The 27,437-nt window shown below is 42.0% G+C and overlaps 1 protein-coding gene across 2 annotated transcripts; it reads right to left on the bottom strand.

The window, feature by feature from the left end:
- Positions 1-32: 32 nt before the first annotated feature.
- LMAN1 (lectin, mannose binding 1) lies at positions 33-23,542 on the bottom strand. 2 transcript variants are annotated; one of them, XM_083702833.1, is made up of 14 exons: positions 23,130-23,542; positions 17,952-18,106; positions 17,762-17,869; positions 15,879-15,940; positions 15,054-15,153; positions 13,842-13,965; positions 12,806-12,864; positions 11,700-11,832; positions 10,811-11,004; positions 10,640-10,710; positions 6,289-6,442; positions 5,030-5,151; positions 2,802-2,859; positions 33-348 (listed from the first exon to the last, which is right to left on the bottom strand). In XM_083702833.1, exons 1-13 carry the CDS (start codon positions 23,350-23,352, stop codon positions 2,823-2,825), a joined length of 1,542 nt encoding a protein of 513 aa, XP_083558959.1. In that variant the 5' UTR covers positions 23,353-23,542; the 3' UTR covers positions 33-348; positions 2,802-2,822. The 2 variants fall into 2 exon arrangements, with proteins under 2 accessions (XP_083558959.1, XP_083558958.1); XM_083702832.1 differs by having other exon boundaries at positions 33-2,859.
- Between the last annotated feature and the right edge of the window lie 3,895 nt (positions 23,543-27,437).

The raw sequence follows: 27,437 nt of genomic DNA, 5'->3' as shown, positions 1-27,437 counted from the left end.
AGCTTTGCCAAATTACAAATGTCAACAAATCATTGCTAAAAATAGGTACTTTTATTCAAATTCATTTCCAATTTCCTTTAAGTGCTTGGATTTTGAGGACAACAGGACAGCTTTTTTTCTTTTAAGCATACAGGAGTTGACGATACAAAGTTATCTTCAGCAGTGTTTTTCCATTAAACAGTAGGTTTCACCCATAGAAGGTGGTCTGTACATAGTTAAGAACATGCAGCACTTGCTCGTTTGAATTTTATCCATCATCAGCACGATCACGTGTAACAGTGAACAACACAGCACCGGTTTGATGCAAAGTGCTTCTAAAACTGGATTCGTACGTTGTTCTCTTGCAGTCTAAAGGAATAGTATTTACACCAATTAGAAATGCTAACACAAGTAGACTTTTGAAAAATGTGCTTACATTTGACCACATGCCAGAACAAAGAGGAGTATAGCTGAGAATTATGAAAAAGTGGGAGTAGATCAGTTTAGAAGCAAACATTACAGGTAGATGTGTAGAATTGGCAGGGATCACATAGCAAATCTCTTCTTTTTGCTAGCACGAAGTCAAGATGCACCAGTTTGGAACACCACCTTTGAAAAGGGGTGTGTTTTGGCAGCCTTCTACTCCCATTCAAGACATAGGTCAAAATGCTGCTGTTTTCAGAAAAGCATTGCTCTGGCATTACTTCCCAGGCTACAGGTTACTTCAAGACCCAGTTTGATCCCACCTGGACACAAGATAACAATACCACTGGTTGCTTCAATATTTTAATTCTCAAATTGAATGCATCACAGCTGGGAAGATTCACATTTTGTTGAAAGAAGATAAGAGATGTCGTCTACAAGCAGATTCTCGTTTCTCCAATGATATTTCAGAAAGAAACATCTCACTGAAATCAGTTCTTTCAGCATAAAAAGCACTGCAAAGTCTTTCTGCAGTAGAAGCCGTATCTTTCTTTGGTGCTGGTGGGAGCAAAGCTTGAGCAGATGTTCCTTTTTTTAATTAAAAAAAAAGAACAGAAGCGTTTACGTATTTCATTTAGTCCAAGGCACCTGTAAAAATACTTGCTGGTGTGAGTCTGAGCAGGTTAATTTGCCCTCTTGTATGATTTTGGTTAGTTAAAAATGCTGCTGCTGCTGCTGTTTTATTTGTCCTTATTTGCATATTATGAATTGAAGTTTTGAGCAGCAGGTCCTTCAACAAACAGTAAATAAAAGCCTGATGAGAAACATCTATAATTCAGTACATAATGTTACTGAAGTCATAGCAGGGAAGGAAGGGGGGAGACCACATTTGAGAAGGAGAAAACTATTGCATAGATTTGTTCAGTTTTTCCAAGCTGACAAGGGCAATATGCCTTTAACGTACGTAATACTGAATGTGGTAGACTGTTGCTGCCTTTTGAAAAATGTTCAGAGTGGATTCCAATACTGTCCTTCCGTTTGCAGAACTCCTGTGAACAGAAGTGAGTTTTTGCTGATTGTGTATTTCCTCTGCAATCCCCATTGCCTCTCCCCAGCCCCGCTCCAGATGGTTGTCAAATCCTCCAGCAAAGTCAGAGATGGTGTGAAGGGAAAGGGCATTTGGCAAAACTCACTCCCCTCACTCCTCCGTTCACAGGGTCAAAAACCTTTCCACAAGCAAAAGAACAGCACTGGATACGATTCTTAAAGTCAAACATTGTTAGAAATCCTGATTTAAATTCTATTAAAGGCCTACAATTTCCACGGCCATTTGAATACAATTTGGAAGGCAACAAGAGCGAATTGCAAGATGTAAACAAGGCAAGAGTAAATCTGTATTTTCAGTTGGGGCGTGGGAATTCCCATGTAATGTGTTTACATGATAAGGCGGCGAGGCACCAAAAGCTTTAAGCGGATTAAAAACAACACCTGTACAGCAAAAGCAGGGATGATCAACAATGGGCCAGTTTGTAAGAAGACGGTTGATGTGCACTCACAATGTTCCCAGGTGAAGGTATTCAACGTTTTGGAGAACATTCTAAAGAGTTCACTGCAGGATCGGCATGGTTTTCAACGCTGCTCAGTGACTTTTTTTAAAAAAAGAAGACCACCACTATATCATATACTCTGAACTCAGATTAATTTTAAAAAGTCATGCAAGCTAAGGTCTCTTCCTTGAAGAGAGGTTAAAGAACACTTTTACAAAAGTATGGTCAGTTTCAGAAGAACTATACCAAAACATGCTTGAATGGACTACAGTATTTGGCAGACTTGTTTTCTTCCGTTGTTGCCACACAAGAAAATTCCACCTTGCGTTGGTCCACTGAATCGTTGCTCTAAAGACCTTTTGATTAAATGTCTCTGCTGATCACTGTTATTGTGCATATTTTTGAAGGTGGGCTTGCAACATACCAGACTGAACTTGCCCAAGATATGAATGCTAGTTTTGCAACCTCTTTCCATAAAACAGAAGGGGAATGCAATTTTAAGGTTTCCCAACCCCAAATAAATCTGATATGTAACAAATGTTTTACAGCAGCTCTTCCCGCCCCCTGCCCACCCAAAATCAGATAATGTAATAATCAGTGCGAGCAGGACCACAGTCCCAGTTCTCTGCCTGGGAAGTATCTTGACAGTAGAATTAAGGGGCATATTCCAACATCTCCTGGAAACGCAAGGACAGAACTGGTCTCATTTCTTCCTCAGCGTCATTGTCAATTTTACATTTTATGTGAAATTCAGCGTATTCAGTAAACACTCAATAATTTAAAATATTGAAGCATTTTAAACACTAAAGTTTCCCTCATCTGCAACTCCCGTAACGCTCTGCATGCACACACCAGATGCACACAGACTGGCCATCAAAAGAACTTCTTGGCTGCAGCTTCTTGTTGAGTCCTGCACACAAACAAAAAGGGGAGAGCAATTAGCAAAACCAAACACAGGAAGCCTTTTGCTCATTTCAGCAAGGCAGTACCTCTTTCAGATCTAGGAACTTCAGATCTAGAATTCAGAGCAAGGGTGCAAACATCAGCCAGAGTGGCACAAGCACTAGTCTGGGCTCCCTTTTTTTATGGGCTAAGACTAGAAGCAGAACAGGCATGAACCACCCCTCCAGCTGAATGTGAACCAACTAAGTCAACTCTTCAGACATGCAGGCCGGAGTGTGGCTAGGGCTGAGTTTTCAAAATTGTTTCAGGTTCTTTCAAATAATAATAAAAAAGCTTTGTGGAAGTGTGGCCATTTTAACCTACTTTATTTTGCACTAACTTTTTGGTCCTTTTAGGGACAAACTACCTACACCTGTATGTAGTGACTCTGTTGGAGAAGATCCTTGAAAGTAGGAACTTTGAAGCAAAGAAGGGATGTGGGGGTGGGTGGGGGAAGAGAATGGCATTTAACTCTTCCTGTGCAAATCATTTTCCTCCTGAAACTCTCTGTCCTCCACCAGTTTGGAACTGTGGCGGGTGGCTGGAGAAGTGGCTCCCAAAAGTTGCTCTTATGCATTGCAAATCAACTATTCCCCAAGGGCATGCTGCACAAAAAGAGGAAACAACAAGACTATTGCCGTGCAGTGTGTTGTTTAGCCTGCAAAATCTTGTCCACTTGTGTTCTGCAGAACTTGGCACTTCTAGCAAACTAATCTCTGTCTGTCACTTGCCCACAGAATCAGGTCTGCAAAGCCATTTAAAGTGGGTTGCCAGACTCTTCTCCATTGCTGCAGCCAGACAGGAGGAGTGTCTCTTTTCCCCCCTCCATATCCAAATTAGCAGAGGGATTACGCTTGCCATTAACTTGCATGAGGAGCAGAGGGGAAGGAGGACATGCCCACCTCAGAAACAGCAGGTGAGAAGGAAATCCTGCCCTTCCCCAGCAAGAATCCCATTAGGGTCCTCGATGGGGTGTGGGCTTCTCCACCCCATTGCTTTGGGGGCTGCAGCCTTCTTCCACCTCCACACAAGTATGCCTGGTGACTATGTGTGGCTGAGTGTGGTGTGCACAGGAAGGAACTACAGGTTCTATGGCTACGTGGCCCTACATCACTGCTGCCATGCAGTATGGTGAATGCAACACTCAAGCTGGGGGGCGGGGGAAGCCAGCCCTGCCCTAGGGCAAGGAAAAGGTGTAGGCAGTGCTAATCTTAAAAGCTGTCATAAGAGAAAGGGCGGTGCAATTGCTTCTTTGTCCCGTGGAAGTGTACTTTGAACTTTTGGGAACCCTTGATTAGAGAGGTATGTTATTGGGAGTTGCCAGGCTTCAGTTGCTAATGAGATGCTTAACCTAACAGCCTCAATACTGGGCATGGGTGCATTGCTTTCCTACTGCGAAATTTAAGGTGGGGTGGCACAACTATCTTAGTTCATGCTTTAGGATGCAGACTGGCTGAGGAAAAATAGCTCAGACTCCTGAAATATGGAAGACAATATAATGAAGTGGTTAAGATCCTGGAAATGATGGTCACAAAAGAGAGGGAGGATTTGTGTACAAACAAAGAAGAGACTCCTCCTTAGGAGTCCCACTCAGATTTCATCTCTGCAGAAAATTTCTAAGTATTTGTGTGCGATTCTGAAAAACTGTCTGAAGTCAGAAATCCACCAGAGTGTGCCTTTAAACTCAAGCTCTGGAGAAGAACTGGGCACTTCACAGTGAGCTTCAGAGATTTGAAAAGCAGCCAGAGATGTCTCACTTTCAGAGTTTCAGTGAGGCTCAACACAGCTACAGGGTGGTTCTTACTGAGCTCAGAACTGGAATGACAAGAGAGGGTGGCTCCCTGCAGTTGGGCAGGGGACCTGAGAAATTCCAAGCACCTCTGAAACTCTCTCTGACACTATAAGGAAGACCTTGGAGGGCAGGGTGGAAAGGGAGTTTTGGCTAGCTACCAAGTCACCCTGGCACCAATGACAGGGCAAAGCCTACCATTTATTTCATTTTGTTCAGACAAGAGAAGGTTTTTACACCTCCCTCTCTGCAGTTACTCATGCCTGCTTAGGAGGGACTGTTTTGCACTTTTGAGCCACTGAATCAATTCTATTCCGGCACGATGCATGCAAAACGCATTCCAACTTACCTATACATGATGTAACCGATGAACAGTAAAGTCTGGACTGCTACAAATATAAAGAAGTGTGTTGTTGATAAACATGATGGGAACTGTGGCAACTCTGGACATTTAGGTTTTTCATTTGATGGCTAGAAAGAAAGAGGGAAGAGAACAATTTCTCAGCAAATGCAATATGCAGTAGGGAAGGTTTCCCTTATGCTTCCGTGTAAGAGAGTGCAAGGAATACTTGTGAATGTACCAGAGTGTTGGTATATTCACAGGAGGCAACCAAGCCTACCGACAGGCAGAGATTTGGGGCATCACTCTAGAACTTCAGGTTCCGGAGGGCCCTTTGGCAAGACAATTTTCTCACCAGCTCTTCATGGCTACTGCTCCCAAGGTTGCTGCTTTCCCTTCATCACTGTTATGTCCTTTCTGGCCACGAAAGAGACCGAATAGTCAAGTGGGTGATTGATAATCCTCCTGCTCATTGCTGCTGTCAGTTCCCTCTGGGCCAGGGGGAAAGGGCAAAAAAGCAGGCAGAGAGGCAACCATGAGTGGCAGCAGCAGGGCTTCTTGGCAGTGGGTCTCCTGTAGAGGAGTGAGCCTTGGTAGATGAGCTATCATGCCAACACCATCCAAAAGAGTGGCAATATAGGTTTTTACAAGCAATTGTTGACATTTGGATTTTAGTCTTTAATCTCAAAATGACTCAAGACAGCCCTACTATCAGAAAACAATAAATACCTCAAAATTACTTCAGAATAAAAATTTAGCAATAAAACCAGTGAAACCTCAAGTGTCTCCTGCTATGCATATTCTCTCTCTCTCTCTCTCTCTCTCTCTCTCTCTCACACACACACACACGAGAGAGAGAGAGAGAGAGAGAGAGAGAGAGAGAGAGAGAGAGAGATACCCAAGAAGCGTGCAAAAATGACTGGACAGGCACCAGGTGAAAAAAAGCAAATTTGCTTCACCATCCCAAGCATGGAAACCTAACTGAATGTCAATGGGAAGGAAGTGTGTGCAGAATTTCACATGCACAGCCCTGGTCTGACAGCCACCTCCTTGGAGCCTTGGGGGGCTTCTGAGTGGCTCCGAAGCTTTGGAGCCAATTAGCATTGTCACAGACCACCTTGGATCCAAGCATCTATGAGGTAGCGATCCTTGCCCAAGTCAAAAGCCCAACCCTGGCACCTTGCCAGGCCTTAAAACACTCCCTTGGTAGCATGCAAGCAGACACAGTGCAGCAAACTGTTTCCACATTTGACAAGAGGCTGCAGTACCATGTTCCTCTGGACTAGATGTTCGATGTCCCTCTTTACTACATGGAGATGCTCCTTGATGTCGTTGAAGTGCTGGGTTGTTTCATAGATTCCACCAGCAGAGGCAGCATGTTGACTACCACTGACTAGCCTCAGTGTTTCTCCCACAGAGTTCCTGGAAAGAGACAAAGAAACCCAATAGTGATATTTCCCCTCCCAAACAGAGGTTCGCCCTCCTTCCCAAAGTAAGCAGCCCTAAGACAGGATCAAAAGCTTCTCTAGCCTCCTTACAGCTGCAAAGCTAGCAGAAGCAAACAACTCTCTTAGCACAGTTTGTTTGGCCCACTACGTGCGAGGGCCAAGGAAAAGAGAAACAAGCTAAGAGCAAGCACTCTATTCAAACAGTTCCTTTGTGTACCTCAACTGCTTATTCCCATGTATGGAGCCAAGATGCTGCAGATGGGAGTGAGCAGCCAAGGGTGAGATCCTACCACGACCATTGCTGCTGCCCAATCCAAGGAAGGCGGGGTTAAAGCTCCCTTTTGATTGGGCTGTGTTTCAGGTAAGACAGCACAACTCACTGGCTGCTCAAGATTTCCCAAATCAAGCTGCAGGTTTGCGTGTTTGCTGCTGTCCAGAGGTGCACACCTAGCTAGCCTTGTGTGTTGTCTGGGTGTGGAGAGCCAATCAGACACATGCCCCAAATCAAGGCATTTTAGAATAGGCGTCAGGAAAGCCCTTACACTAGCCCAACAGTTATATGCATTTCATAAGGGGTGGAGATTCTGTACGTATCTAGATGTCCACGTCTGGCTCCCTGCACCCCAATTTTATTTGGAAATTAAATCTACTCTCCTCAGGTGTAGTCCTATACACATCTAACCAGAATTAGGTCCCACTGAGTTAAATGGCACTTACTCCTAGGTAAGTAGATTACAGCATTGATCAGCAGCACAGTTGACTGGGTGGTATAAAAGTGCCCAAGTAAAGTAGAAGTAAAGTGAAATAAAAAAAAATTAAAGGAAAAATTAAGTAATTCTTTAGTAATGAATTCTAAAAAAAATTCTATTATTCTACTCTGCAGATGATGATGCAGCTTTGCAGTGTTTCAGTGTCAGACTTTGGCAACCTAGCTGTGTGCAATAAAATATTTTGTGGCTGTCGCAAGGCTTACAACTTTTTTCCAAAGACTGGTCTGAATCCAAGTCTCCCAGAGCTTTAAATGATGTCAAAACTCTAAGGAAGCTAAAATCTGTTTCAAGCAGCAGAATATGCTTTACGGATAAGCAAAGATTTAAAGACATGGCCCGTGATTACCTTTTATATGACAAATTTCATTTCCCGCGTGCATCAATGCAATACACAGAATTATCTTGGAATAAATTCATTTTCTGCTCTTACAGAAAAGAAAATTAAAGCCACAAAAAGTGCAGATGCTGTAACTGGTGATATTAGACATCTAAACTGATTGGATAAGGGAGGCAGGCCTGTTTCTTAATCAATATGTTCATATAAGTTTCTTGTTGTGATGCCTCTTTCCAGTTGCAAAGAGGATTAGCATCTACAGCGACATATCATCATATGAATGATAATCCCTTTCATTGTTAACAGAATAATCAAAGTCTATGCCCCAAATTTGCTTCTATTAATTTACTTGAAATTTCACATTTGCTTGGACAAAAGATGATTTCACAGCAACTCTTTGTTCAGAGACTTACCCTGTAGCCTTTAGTAAAGCTCTTTATTCAGCCATATAATAACAGTGATTGCCACTTTACTTAAAAGAACCGATTCAAATCACTGCTTCGTGTAAACATTCAAACACACTGGAAAGCTCATCTTCATTTAAGTGTTGCTATGTGCTGAAGTTAAGCATAAACGCTTCATGTTTTAAGCAGGCATTGTTAAGATGCAACATTTGCAGATATGAATGATTCATTGGTTACCAGTTGCATAAGATTTAAATTAGCAAAACATGAACTGCCTCCTGGATCCCAGAACCTTGTTTAAGACAGGAGTTGGGAACTGGCCCATCCGATGTTGCTGGAATCACGATTCCTATTAGCCCCAGACAACATAGCCAAGGGCCACAGGTTCCTCAACATTGGTTCGGGATTAGAATACTGTTTTAGGAGACCAAGGCTCAAAGGCATCAAAGTCACTGGATGAAATGTATCTCTTGGCCTCATTTGCCCCTAACAATTATTTAAAATAGAACTGTTTACGTGCCACATGTGTATATTGTTCCAGAAAAATACAGACCGTTACATGTTTATCAGGGAATTCCCAGGCTTAAGTAAGGTTGTTGTTGTTGTTTTTTTAAAGATTATAATCAAGTAACTCATCTACTTGTCAAGTTACCAGAAATGCAAATGTTATGGATCAAAAATCCCAGTAAACACTCAACACAGAGCACTTTATTTCAACAATGCTCTGGTCAAAAAGGGAAGCGGACCAATTTCTTCTACATAAGCTAGAAGTCTTTTCTAATGAAGCGATTAGGAAACATACAAATCTTGATATGAAAATTACAAGGACAGTAAGTCTTTTCCCCTCTGGCGATGGCCACAAAGGCCAGGACTGATTTGTTTTTGTTTTGTATCCGCAAGACATTCTTTAATCTCAAGCTGAAAATATTAAGATGATGTTACGCAAAAGCTTTCTTAATAAGTAGTCACTAAAAGGGCAGGCTTCTGATGTTAACAAGGAAATCTAATTTACTTGTCCGGCATTAAGATTTGCCAAGAATATTAAAATAAAAGCCGTCCCCAAGAAACAAGGGTGAAAATGGAAGTACATTCTATAATCTTTATTCTATAAAAGCTGACCTACTTAGGCACACTGAAGGAGCAGTCCTTGAACCATTAATAGTGATAAACGTTGACGGTTCAAAGCCATTGCGCAAAGATTGCAAGAACATTTCCTACAAGGTATACCCCTCTCTTGTTTTCAAACTGAACACAGGGGCGACACAAGCTCACAGGCATCCTGATGAGCAGAGCCCAGTAATGCAATTGTGAGGAAACAACTGCTTGGGCGGGTGCTTACTCTGTATCCAAGAACATGTGTCGACACTTGGTACATCTCTCTCTGGGAGTGAGAGGGAAGTGCCAGCTTCCTGGCAAAAGCTTTAGAAGAGGGGTAGCCAAAGGGGAATCCTCTAGGGTGTTCCAAACTACTAACTCCAATCATCCTTGACCATTAACCATGCTACCACTGCTTTAGAGTGCTCCATAGGTGGGACTGCATAGAGAGCACAAAGGCCACACTTTGTCCAGCAAGCTAGATTGCGCTCATTCACACGGTCCTCTCAACTATCAGTCCTAAAGCTCTCCTCTCGCGCCAACGAACCTTGCCACACAGCTACTTAAAACTCCACTGCCAGAACTGTTGGTATCGCAGGCCTACCACCTGGAGCCCTCTCCCATTTTATCGTCATAAAGCGACCTCGGTTTACCCAAACACATGCTATTTTAGGGGAAAACTCTACAACCTTACGGAAACGTATTTGCTCGCATTTCAGAGTCCCCTAGAAGTCTGTAAATACACTGGGTGCTGCACGGTGTAAAATGCTTAAGCAGTGAACAGAGAAAAAAAATGAATAGAAAGGAGCCCTACACAAATAAACAGAAGGTAATGAGGCTTCCTATTAGGCAGCTTACCCAATATAGTGCCCTCCAGATGATGTTAAACTACAACTCCCATCAGCCCCAGTCAGAATGGCCAATGGCCAGGGATGATGGGAGCTGTAGCCTACAAAACTTCTGGAGGGCATCAGGTTGGCTGCTACTCCTTTAAATTAAAAAAAGGAAGCCTAGAAAAACATTCTAACCCTCTAAGAGAATGCAGTGGTTTTACAGAAGATGTATATATCACCCTGCTTTTCTGCAATTGGTTTAAAATTTCTCAATCCAGCTTTTGGGGAGCGGGGCTAGCAGGTCTGAATGACAGAAATTCTATTTTCTGTTGGCTTCTTGCAATAATGTGTCAATGTGTTATATTTCAAAATAATATTGCAATAATGTATATTGCAATATTATTGCAAAATAATATTGCAATAATGAATCGGTGGAGGTAGGGTTTGCCTTGGTGGCTTCTAAAGTTAGAGCCAATTTTCTACCTTCTCAGTAGTGTGATAAATAAGTTAAACTATTATTGTGCACATTTCATTTTGTTGTAATTATTAATTTTCTTTGTTCCACTATCATTCATGGTTGCAATGATAAAGGCTAAGTGAGCAAAGATAACACTTTTCTCAAGCGCGTTATGAAGAGCAAGGAAATCCCAGGTCCCAACACTTCTGTATATGCACCAGGCAACTCAGAAACAAACTGGGGGTGGGTTACATCCTCTTTTGTGCATGCACTCTTACTTCATTTCGATGACTTGTCTCAGGACCTCCTCTTGAGTTCTTACAACATTATCAAGCTCCTGTTGGGGGACCTTAAGGAAACACAGAAAGAGACACAAACCCAATACAGTTAGTGAAGAACGGCAAAGAAGGGGACCTGAGAGACATGCATGAACTGCGTGTTTTGCTTGCCTGGCCTGGCTGTGCTGGGCCTCCACTTCCTCTTTTGGAAATCTCTTCTGTCACTGTAGAGACGTATCTCCTCTGCTCATCCAGAATCATGTCCAACTGCCTGTTGAGCTGCTTTATTTCAAGATGAATTCGATTCTGGCCTTCAAAGATTTGCCTAAGCTCACGATCACTCACAGTCTCGTAGAGATCATCCGCTTAAAAAACAAATAAGAAACAAACTGAAAGGACATTCTAGGTATATGTTATCAATGTTAGAATTCCTGCTCTGTGACTGCAGTCATGGGATTGTTGTCTTTCACATGAAGGTGTATGTTTTGACTCCACAAAGTGGGAAGTGACGGAGACAGGATGTTTGTGTTACTGTGTTCCGTGAAATGGGACTATTGTCCTTTATTCCTTTTCTCTTTGCTGTCTGATGCTAGAGAGAGAGGGAGCCATGTTGCATAGCTCCATGTGTGTTTATATGTAAATAATGTCAATGAAATGAATGTCAATGAAATCACGCAGAGAAATGAGCCTCAGTTTAGCTAGATTTGTCCAAACCCGGCTCATGGTTTGCTTCCCTCCAAACCATCAGCAGAACACAAAGTTTGTTCTTGGTTTCCACTCGTGGTTGGCTTGGAGAGAAGGAAGTCATGAACCCAGGTTTGGATGACTGAAGCTACATTGCTTGCTTCCTTGCAGAAGCACTGTGCGAATGAAGCAACCATTATTGTAGCAGCGTGCACAACCATACCACTCAATCATTAAAAATCATAGCTTATTTTTATTATGGTTTAAGGAGATGTTACCATAGCAGATGTCTAACAGCAAATCAAGATGAATGCATGACAAGAAGGCAAATATTCAAAACCGAGTCATCCCTCTTCCCAGTCACCTGGCCACTTACTAGGCTGCCCTTGCATGTCAGGGTGCTCCTTCTGAAATTCCTCCTTCTTTTTGTCCAGCTCTTGCTGGAAATGCTGAAACTCTTCTTGATATTTCTCTTTGTCCTTTTCAGGAATTTCTGTATCAGGGGGAGGCTATAAAACCAATTTTAAGAGAAATTTGTTTAGGAAGACATTCTAAATGTCTCCAGCAAATATCTTTGGTATTCTGAATCCAGACCTAGCCCTACCATTAGCAGCCAGAAAAGTTAGCATTTGTTCACATGACTTTTTCCTAATGAACTAACAAAACCCTGATATACCACTTCCCTCTGGCCTGTTCTCACACACTAACAACCAAGCATGGACCAGTATTTTTTAAATCATGCTGACCATGTTGACAGATGGTACAATTAGAAGACCACACCCCTCTAACCTGCATCCAATCAGTTCAAAGCAACAGCCGCATCCAGTTCTGCATTGCATTCTCACCCACATTGCTCTGGGCAAGCAATTTCATCCCAACCACACAGGACCTTGTACATGCATTACAGATGCTGAATTCAAGCAATCGTGGTTTTCTGGCATCCCAATGTGTGTTTTTGGCTAGGCCAAATCAAGACACTGCAAAGTTTAAGGAAAGGACTTCATAACCAGCGTGCCATCACCTACTAACTGGAGCCCATCAAATTCATGAACGTAATATTCAAATATTGATGTCAATGACAGCTCCTCAATCATTAAGGCTTCAGGGCATTCACCTTAAAGAACCAATGTGGAAGTGACGTTCAGCTAAATAACTCTACAGCAATTCTTTTCTCCTTATCCAAAGTCTAGGTATCATTGACTGAAAGTAGAATTTAAGGTAATACGTTAGAACTGAAGCACAAATTGACAGATCATTTGCAGAAGAGTGATGGCTGCCAAAACACCATTATATATAAAAAGAAGGAAGTTCCCCCAGTTGCAAGCCAAACATTCATCTTTTGTTTCATTTAAACACTCTTCACACTGTGAGAGTGAAGTATTATCCAGTGCTGACATGAATGGGGAAAATCTCTTTTCTCACAAAGCCCCTGTCACACAAATACATCGAGGGAAGTAATTTTTATTGCCCAGAGATGCCTACCGCGACTTTGCTAGGCTCTGTCAACTGGAAAGTCAGGAAAGACAAGACATCATGGTCATCTGGGTGAAAAAAAAAATCCCAAACACAGCAAGTGATTAGCTCCGATTGTTCCAACACAGTAGAATGACATCCGTATAAAAGAAAGTTCGTCTCTGCACCTGGTCCACTGCGTGACCAGCAGTACCACACATTTAAGATTGAGATGCATCGACAGATATGCATTGCAAGGCTGACCGTCAGCATCTGGGGCCCCAGAGAGCTGACTGTGGCAGACTCAAGCATCACGGCACTAAGAGACTTTGGGCCTCTATTTCCTCAAACAACAATCTCCCTGCTCCCAAAGCTCTTGGTGGTGAGGATCTTAAAGGACATCAGCGTGAGTCACCATGAAGTTAAAACTAGCACCCTCCTAGACTGGGCACGGTGCTATACAGAAGCCCTCTTATCGGAGCCAATGCTCTTGACTCTATCCCTCTCCATCAGGAAGAGAAACTCACAAAGGAGTCTCTGCCCAACCCCACCCACCAATAGCACTGGTATGTACAAGTGCCATGAGCCAGAAGCGATTTAACCAAAAGGAACGCATCTAGGGCAGCGACTTGAACTTCTACATCCTTGTCTGTTTAATTCCTTTCTTCTGCAGACTTCCACAAAGCACATTAGAATCAGGTGCCAGTCATGGTTGCCAATTCTCTTGTTACTAAGCTGGCAGACATTTCACAATTTAGCAGTTACAGTGGTACCTCGGGTTAAGTACTTAATTCGTTCTGGAGGTCCGTTCTTAACCTGAAACTGTTCTTAGCCTGAAGCACCACTTTAGCTAATGGAGCCTCCTGCTGCTGCCGTGCCGCCGGAGCATGATTTCTGTTCTTATCCTGAAGCACTATTTCTGGGTTAGCGGAGTGTGGAACCTGAAGCGTATGTAACCTGAAGCGTATGTAACCCGAGGTACCACTGTATTAACTTACCCAAGGGAGAGGGGAAAACTGTGCTAAAAAAGAAGGGGAGAAGGTATGTCTTGAGTACTAAAAATCACCTGCAAGTCCACCAGTTGCTGCAGAGATCCCAAAGTATCCATTTGAAGGAAGCACCATGTTCTCCACTTTGGCACAAAACTCATAGTCTTCTTTGTCTGGAGTAAATCCATTGTTGATCATTATCTTTTAAAGAGAAAGAGGTGTAAAGATCGGAAGTTGCCTTATACAGTGTTTGGCCAATTCCCTGTCTAGCCCATATAGGTCTACTTCAACTGGCAGAAGGATTCTGAGGGTTTCCCGCCATTCTGCCACCTGAGATTTAGTAGAGATGCTAACTGTATGTCAATTACAGTGGAAGTCCTCTGTAAAAGGTAAAGGTAAAGGGACCCCTGACCATTAGGTCCAGTCATGGCAGACTCTGGGGTTGCGGCACTCATCTCGCTTTATTGGCCGAGGGAGCCGGCGTACAGCTTCCAGGTCATGTGGCCAGCATGACGAAGCCGCTTCTGGCGAACCAGAGCAGCGCACGGAAACGCCGTTTACCTTCCCGCCAGAGCGGTACCTATTTATCTACTCGCAGTTTGACGTTCTTTCGAACTGCTAGGTTGGCAGGAGCAGGGACTGAGCAACGGGAGCTCACCCCATCGTGGGGATTCGAACCGCTGACCTTCTGATCAGCAAGTCCTGGAAGTCCTCTGTACCCAACCTCAAACATATGGTTCTTGCAGTTATATGAGGAACTCATTGTGATGCCCAAGGCCAACTAGCTTGCTCCTACATCTTAATCTGTGTAAATTATGCAATAAAATTGTAATTTAAAGGACTATTTAACTCTCCATTAATTAGGGGCACCATCTAATGTGTTACTTCAAGCCTGTAGTGCAGCCTATTTATTGAGAATTCCATTCTTTATACCTAAAGGCACAATGAATGATAATAATCCCTAGTTACCCTGCAGTCCTTACTATGAATGCGATCAATACAGTGCCACATTTTTCCATGCTGCACCCAACTTCTGTTTAGCTTTGAGGGGGGAAATGTTGTTCTGCAAGATGCAATAGGCCAAACTATAAACAAATGGAATACAAACTCTGATTGTACAGACTACCTGGCCTCTCCTAATAAAGACGCATACATCTTGCTTTCATTAATAAGCTTTCCCAGCTTTTAAATCCCTAAGGAAGTATGCCTGCTCAGAGATTGCAACATTAAAATATGTACACACAGAAAAGTATAGTTAGAGGAATATAATGAGAATTAAGAGTACATACAGTCAGCGTCTTTTGGTAGTATGTGATCTTTGCTCGAACGGGGTAAGGTTTGTTACGAAAGTCTCTTTGACACGACGCCAGTGCTTGTGTGGAACCATCACTTTAAGAGGAAACAGACAAACTTTAAAACCAGAAATACGGGAGAATACACACAGGTGTGAAGAGCTGACACCATGACTAGAATAAAGTTCAAGCGATATAATCAAGAAATGAAATACTTATCATAATTTCCATTAATGTACACTCTAAAGAAGAAACTACATGCAGCAAAAATCCCCTCTTTGCCAGGAACTGCAAGTGGTTTAAAAAACCTCTAGCAGTTCCTGGCAAAGGCTCAGGGAAGCCTAACTACTGTTAGCCATGATATGAAACCTGGCATCATCTTGATCTGTTTTTAGGCATGAGGTTAAAAAAATAGTTCTATTCACCAGTGACTTTGGAGCTCAACTCTGCATATTTTTAGTGGGGTGGAGTTGAATTCAATTTGCTCCTTTATTATTATCATCATTGTCTTTTAGGTTGTTTTTACCCTTGCTTTCATATCTGTTTCTCAGTTGCTTTGAGTTCATTTTTCCTACTCATTAATAGTAATAAAAAATAATGGTATTTGCATCAGTGCACATGCAACACTAAAACGCTTACAAAGAAACAACTGTATTTGGGGAATCCCAAATATACACCCAGCTTTCGCTCATTTTAGAACATGCTGCAACCCTCTGTCATTGCACAGGAGGAAATCAGAATGAAAGCAAACAAACATAATTTATTTAAGAATTTTCACCCTGGTTTATAAGCCTTCAAAATATCTTTCCACAGACAACTTACTTTTGATGGTCATAATGGAGCTTGCCATTGTTGCCAACAACAATCACCGCTGGGTTGTTTTTCTGAGGGGAAAACACATATCAAGATAAAAGTCTCTCTCAAAAGTGGTTTTTTAAAGTCTAATCTGGAACTCATCTAACTTGAAAAGTGACGCTGCTTAGCAATGTATAGTAAAAAAAAACCTAGTACAATGCTTCTGTGAAGCTTGTGGTCCTGGATCATGCACTAGTTGTAATCTGAGGCATTATCAGAGTTCAAGAACACATTGCAGCCAGGCAAAAAGCACTTGGGGTGTGAAGCAGGGCCAGTGAGGGGCCTATGAAGTGTTCAGAGAGCCAGTTAACACAACTTTTCAACTGTGTGGAGGGGGGTGGTTTTTTTGTTTGTTATTACTGTATGTATTTTTGTGTTTTTATACTGTAAACTGCCCCATGCTCTTCACATAATACAGAAATTTATTAAATCATAACACTTGATACAGACTATTCATATCTTATCAGAGAATAAACAATGCCAACTTGAAGCATTAGTATTCATGAATAAGAAGATTAACAGTAAAAGGCATTGTTCAGAAGTATGCAAAGAGCTAAGTAAAGCTAGACAGCTTAACACACAACAGGAAAAATCAAAGCCAAGGACTTTTAAGACTTGGTGCGATACCACTATCTGTAACAAAATAACTGAGAAACAGTCAAAAAACCCCAACAAAACCTACCAATGAAATAGCTCTTTATATTGGGCCACACCTGTTCAGCAAGACTTGCCAACATGAATAACTTTGGGTGGCTGAATGAGGCCCTTAAACTTTTAAGAAAAAGCAACTGATTTTTACACAAAGGTCTCTAGACTTCATGCAAAAGGAGCGCTAATTCAGAGATTAAGAGAAGCTGCTCTTCCTTCTCCACCCCCACCACTTCATTAGTTACAGTTAGGTTTGAATTTTTTTTTTACCAACAACTTCAGTGTTATTGCATCTTCACATAAGACATGGAAGATGTCAAACTCATGAAGAACAAGTCTAAGCAACATGATCTAGCTTGTCACGAGGGCTATATGGAACCTCTGTATTTCAAAGGCAACATACCTCTGAGTATCAGTTCCTGAAAAGCAACAGTGAAAGAAAGCTACTGCCTTTTCCCCATCTATGGGCTTATCAGGACTATCTGGTGACAAAGCCAGACGAGACAGACCCTTTTGCCTAATTCAGAAGGCACTTGCATCCATTCTAGCTCAACAGAGAATATGTACGAATGCATTCTCTTCCTTATCCTGAAAGCATCATTATCCTGGAAGCATCTTGCACACACCCAATCGATCTGCATAGATGGGTGGGCATTATGCACTATAACAGTTTCCCCAGTGAACACGTTTCCACTTTGGAAAGGGTCAAGGTTTTGGAAACGAAAGCGTCAAGGTTTTGTTTTAAAAACACAACAATGCAATTACAAAATAAATAAATAAATAAATAATTTTATGTTTGCCCCAACATGCTATCCACTCTAACAATATATGATGGGATACTATGTAAATAGTTAAATGATCTTCAAGGAACCCAAGCATTTATTAACTCCCAATCCTTTGAACAACTGACCTGATACAGGTGTTCATAGGATCCTGTGCTAAGATTCTACTACTGGCAACAAGAGACAGTTTATGAGCCTGCTCTGCAAAATATATTTTAGGTGGCAATTCTATGGTAAGTCATTAAATTCAGTAGGACATGCTTCCAAGTGCAAACTGGCTGTAAATTCACATGTTCTGCATCAACTATCTTAAGAAATGGGCATCTAGAGTCTACAGAACCTCATACAAAATAGGGCTACTACACACACTATTAGAGAACTTTTATTTGCTGTGCATATTCTGTATGGCTTTCCACTAACCTTTGCATCGTTGTCAAATGAGTCAAAGAAGATGCCAACTCCATTCCAGTTATCTGCTGCTCCGAAAACAGGACCGTCTAAGCCTTGTTCTTCTGTAAACCAGACTGCCTATTTAGAGAAATTCAAATCTAAATTTTAGGCCTTGGGTTCATACAACTGATTTGTCTGCAAATGCAACCATTCTACCTACCAGTCCATCAGCTCCTACTCGTCCTCTCCCTGTCACTCGGAAAGTCACTTCAATTTCCCAGTATTCAAATATAGATTTGCTTTTTGTCCATACTGATCCCCTCTGACTTTTTAATGATGGAGTTATTCTTATCTGATCAGCGCTGGGTATAGCATCTGAAAGGAAAGTAAGAAACAGATTTTTAAAATCAAGTGTTTCAAAGAACAACTGCTGCAGAAAAACACACACCACTGGCTCCATTTGCAGAATTTATTTTTGACAACCGAAAACTACATGTGTTTTACCCCACCCATATTCCAAAGAGCGAAGGGCAGCCTACATTGTGCACCACCAGTGCCCATAGTTTAGCCTCACAACCACCTGGTTAGACTGAGATGACTATGACCAAGCCAAGATTGAAATGGAGAACTATGACACTGATAATATTTAATGGTGAATGATCAAGTCAACACTACAGTGTTGCAGTGGAACGGGAAAATGAATACTTAAACATGGTGCTCCCTCAACACAATGCCAATCTCAAAGTGTAAACTCAGTTGATGCTTGTAGTGGTGAATAAACTAAAGAACGGTGATTCTCATGGATGCTGTCTTCACATGTTGCAAATTTAAGATGTGGAAGGTTTTTACTCTTGTCAGAAAATCTGAGAACACCTAGTTTCAAGTCAGGCACACATACTGCAAGACTCTGGCCTCAATATCCAGAATCTGGATTTTAGAATTATGTAGTAGGAATGAAGTGGAATTACAAGTTAGGTTGGCTGATGAAAATAAGCTTGTGCGTGAGCCATGCACATCCACATGTAAATAGAAAAGTGAGATTTTTTTTTAGGGAGGAGGGAATAGGAGTCACATATTTGTTTGCCCTAATAACCCTTCAACCTCTATGCTACACCATTGACTAAGAACATTTAGAAAACCCCGTAAAACAGCATAACACTGTGACAGAGCAAATGATTTCTACAGAACTTAAAAAAGAGCAGGTTCATTTCTTATCTGTCACTGAGGCAACATCTGGCAGACAAAAGGAACATGGCCAGTTTACTTCCACTGTGGAAACCCATCATTTTGTTTCAATACTTGTGGCCCAAAGTCAAGGGAATCTAGACCCCAACGCAAAGCAAACTAGAAAGGTTTCAGCATGTGGTGAATCAGAACAGTGCTGTGAAGATCCTAAATGAGGGCATTTGGGGCACTGAGTATTGAAAAATAAAACAAAATCACAGCACACATGATCATAGTCGTGCACTGTAAAAATACAACATGCACAAACATCCCTCCCCATTCCAATATTATAAGTACTTTGCAAAATAAATTGCAATACATTAAGAAATAAGTACTTTGCAAAATATGTTGCAATACTTTAAGCAGCTCGTATTAGCTGTAGAACCATGTCCCGTTCTGCCCAAGAAGGTTTCAAGAAAACAGTGTGCAGGTATTTTATTTGTTTTCCCCAATTCATTAGTAACAAGGCTATTGTGTTAAGTGTGAGTGTTTCTTTATTGCTTATTCAATCAAATGATTGCAGTATCAGAAGTTATTTGCTTTGTGTTTCAAGTGCTGGTTTAATCAATGACAGAGCAGTCAACATTAGAACAAATTGCAGGCAGTGAGGCTGGTACATTAGAAAAAAAGACAAAAAGAAGTTGCAGCATAATACATGGATTAAGACCAAATTAATCAAACCTCTTATCAGACTAAAGTTTTTATTTTAATATATTTTATTAAAATGAAATAATTGTCAGAGGGGGGCAGAGAAACAGATGCTGCTGGACACAGAAAAAGTTATAAGCAGGCCTCTCATTTCTGTCACTTGTGACCCATCATCATAACTACACAATGGTTTCCCATATGGAATTTCTATAAATACTTTGACTAAAACAAAGAAAGCAGGCAACCGAATGCAAAATTTCAGCTTAAAGTAATTTCACATGTTCAATAAAAAGAACATGTTCATTCTTAAAGAGTATATGTAGACCATCCTTTTGGCACCTGCATCATGTACTGAGTTAGCAAACTAATGACAAGTCACACATTGAAATCTGAATTTACAGCATCAAGACCAAACACGTTAGCTACGGAAAGTCCCTGAGTGGGATCAAGTTGCTAAAGCAGGCCGCTGACAGCAGGTCCCAAGATCCTAATACGTTAATTAGGACCTAGTAAGGAATAGTTGCCACCCTCCAATCAGTAGTCACTATTACCAGCATGAATAATGATTATTTCTGTCCATTAAACACACTTATATGAGAAAAATCATTTAAACTGCAGGTATCTCACTGCAATAAAGTGGCACAGGGGGTAATGACCTGAACAAACAAGCAACAGAAAGAGCACTGTGCTTGTCAGAACACATTTAAAGAAACCTATTACAGATACATCTTCGTGGCTTACCTAAGCACCATATGGTGTGGTTTACCTCATGGGAATGAAAGATGCTACTAATCACCTACCATGGAAAAGCAGCACGACAGTGTAAACACTTCTGTAAAAAGAAATACGCTGCTCCATCAGCAAGCTATATATGCTAAAGTTTTTTAAGTAGAATGAACACATACAGTAATAGCATTCTGGGGCAATAAAGTATTACAACCTGTGCCTACATGCTATAAAATTGGGACAGAGGTTAATAAAATAATGTCACAGTATGAAGGAGTGCAGGAAATAAAGGCTTGTGGTTTTCTTGAGAACGGAGTTAGAATGGAGTTTCTGCTCAAGTCACATTCAACAAATCTTTACTCTTGGTTACAAAGGATTGGGGGAAGGGGTGAGGAAGGGCCTGTACCAATAAGCCAATAATATAAAACAAAAGGAGTCGGTAACAGGTATTCACCAACTGAAAGATGAGGTGGCAATGGTGTGTCTGTGCTAATAAAGCCACGACTCCCTGCCCAAACCTTGTAATTCCTTTAAAGAGAAGCCAAATCACTTCTGTGTAGCACAGTAATGTTGCTATATAAATGAGCAATAGCAGTGGCAGCAGGCAGAAGTGTGTGCATCTAGAGTGAATACTACTACGTAAGGCAGGAGTGAGGAAGCTGCAGCCAGATGTTGCTGGATCTCAACTAACTTTCCTGACCATTGGCCATGCTGCCTGAAGATGGAAAGAGTTGTAGTCCAACATCTGGAGGGCCACAGGTTCCCTGCATCCACTCCAATATGCAACAGGTTTGAAAACAGTGGCACCAGACCTTTTATCCTCATTGCATTCACATCATATAAGACCTGATGCATGACAAAAGTTTATGAAATTAGCCATGGCGTGGGGAAAGCTTGACAGGGTTTTTTTCCCCTCATTCTCACATGGCACAAGAACTTTTAGGAACCCACTGAAGGTGAATGTTGGAAGACTCAGGACAGGTTAAAAAAATGTACTTCTTCACGCAATGCATAGTTGGAACTATGGAACTTTCTCCTACAGGAGACAGCAATGGGCACCAACTTAGCTAGCTGCAAAGGACAACTGGATAAACTCACAGAGGATAAGGCTATCAATGGCTAGAGCCATGGTGGGTATGATCTGATTCCAGAGCAACTGGTGCTTAGAGGCATCATTGTTTCTGGAGTCCCACTTCTGTCAGCACTTAACAGGCTACTATATATATATATATATATATATATGCAGGTTTTGGTGTCCTCGGGTGTCTTCCCGTGTAAAAGTTGGGGTGTCTAGGCGACGTTTCGACGAGGTCTCACTCGTCATCTTCAGGCTGGTGCTTTCGGCTTCTTGTTACTGGAACAGAGCGGGATCTCAATGTTTGAGTTCCTATAAATACTGTAGAGGGGGTGTGGTGTCTAGCCTCCAATGTTCTGGGCAGAGAGGAAGTTCCCAGGCTAGTTCCCAGGAAGTTCCTCTCTGCCCAGAACATTGGAGGCTAGACACCACACCCCCTCTACAGTATTTATAGGAACTCAAACATTGAGATCCCGCTCTGTTCCAGTAACAAGAAGCCGAAAGCACCAGCCTGAAGATGACGAGTGAGACCTCGTCGAAACGTCGCCTAGACACCCCAACTTTTACACGGGAAGACACCCGAGGACACCAAAACCTGCATTCCTGTACCCGTGAAAATCTACGAAAGCATATATATATATATATATATATGCAGAGGTACCTTGGGTTACATATGCTTCAGGTTACATATGCTTCAGGTTACACACTCCGCTAACCCAGAAATAGTGCTTCCGGTTAAGAACTTTGCTTCAGGATAAGAACAGAAACTGTGCTCTGGCGGCACAGCGGCAGGCCGCATTAGCTAAAGTGGTGCTTCGGGTTAAGAATAGTTTCAGGTTAAGAACATACCTCGGAACGAATTAAGTACCCAGGGTACCACTGTATATATATTAATGTTAGTAATTTTGGATGGGCATAATTACAAGACCCACATAGAAGGCCAATAAATATCACCATCGCTCTGAGCAGCAAGCATTGCTTTCGTTATAAGCTCTACAGAAAGAGTGTGTGTGCATACAGCAAGACTTAACCAAGCACTTAGGAGAACTCAGCTAAGGTTTTACAAGTGATCTGTGTTTCCCCCCTATTTTCTCCCAAATATGCGCTCCTACTAAGTAGCGCCTTGGCCGAACAGACTACGTTTCCATCTACCTTTCAGCATTTTGTGCAACTATCTCAGCACCAAAGGTAGGGGACCACCGTCAATCTTTGGCCCACTTTACCTACTGCTGACAAGGAAGCAGCAGCAACACAAGGGAAAACCCCAAAATACCTGAGATGAGGGGAGAACAACACACAACCTCCAGCCATATGCCTTGCTTTCCCCATCGTGCGCATGGGGAAGCTTCTCCTACCTGTACTATTAAGGGCGAGGGGAGAAAGTCCAGAAGGGCCACGTGGCAGACCTTACAGATAAGGAGGTCAGGAACGCCTGGGAGGCCTCTCTGGGTCTGCAACTCCCCCCGCCGGGGTGGTCGTAATAAGTACATTTTTATTTTTCGTGAGGGCGGAGAACCTGCTGGACCTGCGAACCCCAAACCGCGCATGTTCAGACAAACCGCGCATGTTCAGGCTGCCGCACTCTGCACAGGCTCAGGGGCACCCTCGCCTTTGCTGTTTGCTTGCGGCGCTTCCTGGAGCCGAAGCCCTGGGCCTGACGTGAAGCCGTTGGACCTCTGGCGCTCCCTCCCGTCCACCCGCAGAGCCCTGCCCGCCGGTACTTACTGCCCGTGTGCACCCAGAAAGGCACCGACCCGTCCCCCTGCACCAAGTGCGGCCCCTTGAAACTGTATTTGTACTCGAACCGCCGGTGAGGCGGCGCGGGGCCGGCAGCTCCGGCGTCTATCTGGCCGGTGGCGTCTGTGGCGGGGAGGAGGCTGCAGACGAGGCAGAGCAGAGCAAGAAACCTCCCGGCCGGGCTCCCCTTCTGCACCCACACCGCCGCCATCTTGGCCCCAGCTGCGCGCAGACCCGGCTCGGCCAACAGGGCGCTACCTGATTGGCCGAGGCTCCCGGGGGGTGGGCGGGGCCAGAGCGCGGCCTGCGAGGCGAAGAGCGCCGCGGCCGGGTGGGCGGGGCCTCGTTATATTGCCCCACCCACTACTGCGTATTAACCCATCCAGTCCCGCCCACAAGGCGGGGGGGCGCGCGCGCGAGGGCGTTGTGGACCCACGTGGTTTGAGCAGTGTCCCCGCCTACTCGCTACGCTCGCTTTAAAATATCTGTGACATCAACTATCTGAGACATCTCCTATTTGTGGCAGAAGCAACTTAAGGAAGGGTCTAACCCTGATCCTAACATAACATAATCACCCTATTATATACACGACTGTCAGTTGCCTTCCACTTTTTCATGATGCCTTAGAATCGATCCTAAATAAAAAGAAATTAAGGGGTGAGCAGTTAACGCAAGCAACATAGCGTTTTGCTATCCGAATTAATGACGTGAGGAGTTCATAGTGAAGCGCGTATAAATTGATTGTAAAATGACACATCGATTGTCTGCAAAATCTATCTGGTTAATATTTTGCTCCCCCGACCCGAAGGAAAGTTATCTCCAAAAGAATAATAATAATAATATTCTCGCCAAGGCCTCTAAAAACTTCCAGATTTGGAGAACCACCCTGGCATCTGATAACACAGTATTGAGCTCTGCTGCACTCACTCTCAGGGGTGGAATGTTTTCCCTACCTGTGAAGTCAATTCTCTGAACTATCTCAGGAACTCAGCCACCCAATTCCATGTCTCGTCCTGCTATGGCTCACCTTTGCAAAAGAAAGAAAGAAAGAAAGAAAGAAAGAAAGAAAGAAAGAAAGAAAGAAAGAAAAGGTTTCAACACCAAAGGATTGATCGTGTCCCTCCACATTAGGAATAACGAGTGTAATCTGCAGCAAAATGTTGCAGCATGGAGTGCAGCATTCCTTGTCAGAGTTCCAGCCGATCCTAACCCACCACTCCTTTTAAGGAGGTTTTCATCTCAATATCTTTTTTATATTTCTGCAAACCTTGGGAGTTTCCCCAAGCCTGGAAATACCTCCCTCTTGTGCATGAATCTTGCCATTTTGGCTACACAAGGATCAGCACTCAGAAAATGAGCGATATTAGCATATCATTTTAGGAAATGTTTGAAGAAACATTGGTTGAAAGGGTCATCGGCAACATGAAATCTAAATTCACCCAGGTATAAGGGCAAGGAGAGAAAAGTATCTAACAGGGCAACCCTATACCTGTCTACTTAGTAGTAAGCTGCCTGGAGCCCTATCAGGATAAAATGTGGGGTATTTATTATTATTATTATTATTACTACTACTACTGAGGCATCTAATCATAGCCTGCATTTTTATCAAGGCTTATATTTTGATCAGGGCCTGTATTTTAAAATGAGCTTAAAGATTTTCAAATGTTTTATGCCAGGCAGAAGACCAGCTGCCTAGGTACTTTGGCAAGATGTTTATCCTCCTGGACAAGGGGGCCCCCTGATTTATAGCAGAAAACAATTCTCAAAGTCGTAAAAAGGGAATTATAGGCTGAGAGCAAAGGTTACACTGACCCTACATATTACAGAATATAAAAAGCTGAGAAAAAACATAATTAAGAGTTGGTAAATAGTAAAATAAAACCATGTGCCTCCCATTAAACTTGAGCCATATTTTCCTAAGGTTAAAGGGCAAGAGCAAATGGAAAAAGCAACTGGCTGGAGAAGGGGCGTGTAAACAGAAGAAGAGGCTTCTTCCTATTTTATTTTGAGGCTGTAAACTGTTCCTTCCTTTTTACTTTGAGAAGGTTTATTCTTCTAAAAAGCTACCTATGATAATGTATGAAATATATTGGCTTAAATGTAATTATGCAAAGGATTTAGAAACTAAGAAATGTTAAATCCTTATGCTAGATTCTTATTTCATATAGTTGGAAGAGACCACAGGGGCCATCGAGTCCAGCCCCCTGCCAAGCAGGAAACACCATTAGAGCACACATATGGTTGTCAGGCCTTTGTTTAAAGACCTCCAAAAGAAGGAGATCTTTCAATGATAATGTGAACTCAAGATCTCTGACATCTGTTTAAGATAAAAATTTAAAACTATTAACCATCTGTTTTGGAGGGCAATAGGGCAAGGAGGGCAAGAGGTGAGCTGGTAATTAAGGTTCCTTGTTGAGACAAATGTAAGATAAATGACTACTTATTTGTCATTTATAGATAGAAGAATATATAGCTTTTATTTCCCATAAAAGGCAATAGGAAATGGGTGTATCTTTTGTGATTGGTTCTAGCAAACAGCCAATAGGAATTTCAACCAGGCTGATTGGACAGAGGCAGCCAAAGGAGGAGCAAAGGGGCTGGGTTAAGGAAATATAAGTGCTGGCCATAATGGCAGGAGGCCAGGCCAGAGCTTGGTAACCATATACCACTGTGCCTCTCATTTATTTGCCTGACAAATAAATTATTATTTTAATTTCTCTATTGCTGCGTTGAATATTTCATTCCAGCTAAGCGTTAACCACAAGCAGGGTGCTACACTACTACTACTACTACTACTACTACTAATAATAATAATAATATTCAGTTGTGTGGGTATAGGATTGCAGCATTAAGCTCATCATCGGACATTGTCTATTGTGCTATTGTCCACCACAATGTTCTCGTTCTCTGCCCTCCCACAATCTGTTATAGAATTAAGATTTCTTGAAAAATGGGACATATTCACAGAAATAAAAACCTTCCTGTTCTGAACCTGAAGGTCATCTCTGTGGCTGCTGGCTCCAATTCTAGAAAATAAATCCCAGACTTTCTTTCAGAAATTGTTTTAATCCTGATCAAGTAGGTTTTAATCAAGGGCTGCCTTCTGTCAGACAACAAAAGGGAAGATCCCAAAATGCAATCTGACATGTGGGTGGTGGGTGGGAGGGATGACAGCCTCCTGCTGCGATGCTGTGTTTATTACACACCAAACGCTTTTGATACTATTCCCAGGGGAAATTCATTAGTAGCCTCTGGGCATATTGAGGTCCAGAGAGAGCCAAGCAGATAGATTGTGATCCTTCAATTGAACATGACACACAATGCAAGATATCTTTGAACCACCATGTTTCTCAGACAAGCAATAATCTAGTTGAAAGATATATTGTGTGATTTCCATTAATATTTGTAGGACTTTATTTGGGTGTGTTTTTTCCTCCAAACAATGTTGTCATGGAATGTGTTTTCTGTGCTGTCATTACCTTGCATGTTAAGAGCTGATATTATCTATTGTCAGGCTACATGAAGCTCACTGGGTAATAACAGTTCATTTTTTTTATATAATGATATTTATTAAGTTTTACAGACAAAACAAAGTTACAGAATAAAGAAAGAAAAATAAGGATAACAAAACAAAGGTACAAAAATACAAAGAAAAAATACAAAATACATGAAAAATAAAAAAGAAACAATTTTAAAAAATCAATCTTTTCATGTCTTATATTTTGTTTACTTGTTTCCTGACCTCCTCACACCTCCTATTTTTGTATTCCAGTTCATATGGTTGATTCAGCAAATCCTTTCCCTCTTTGTTTTTATCTTAATTCTATATCTTAACATATTATAGCTTCGTATTTTCATCTGATTATCAATCCATTTTTCATACTCTTTTAACCTTGTTGCTAAAGCCATTTCGTTTCAATCCAACATCATTTTAACATTCATTAATTTTACAATATTTCTGCAAATAGTCTTTAAATTTCTTCCAATCTTCTTCCACCAACTCTTCTCCCTGGTCTCGGATTCTGCCAGTCATTTCCGCCAGTTCCATATAGTCCAACAGTTCAGTTGCCTATTCCTCAGCCCAGCCTAACCCACATATTTGTTGTGAAAATATTATTAGAGGGACCTTGAGTTTCCTCAAGAAGGCAGGAGACAAAAATAATAAATACCGGTAAATGTTGTGTCAGGTCTATGTGTCTATATATAAGAAAAGCCTTGCGGGATAAGATCAATGGTCTGTATAGTTCAGTGTTATTTGTGTGTGTGTGTGTGGATCTGTAACTACATTTATACTTA

Source organism: Podarcis gaigeae (assembly GCF_964106915.1).
Source record: "Podarcis gaigeae genome assembly, chromosome: 11".
NCBI lineage: Eukaryota > Metazoa > Chordata > Lepidosauria > Squamata > Lacertidae > Podarcis > Podarcis gaigeae.
Note: the sequence above shows the minus strand (reverse complement) of the source record. Positions and strands in the feature narration are given on the sequence as shown.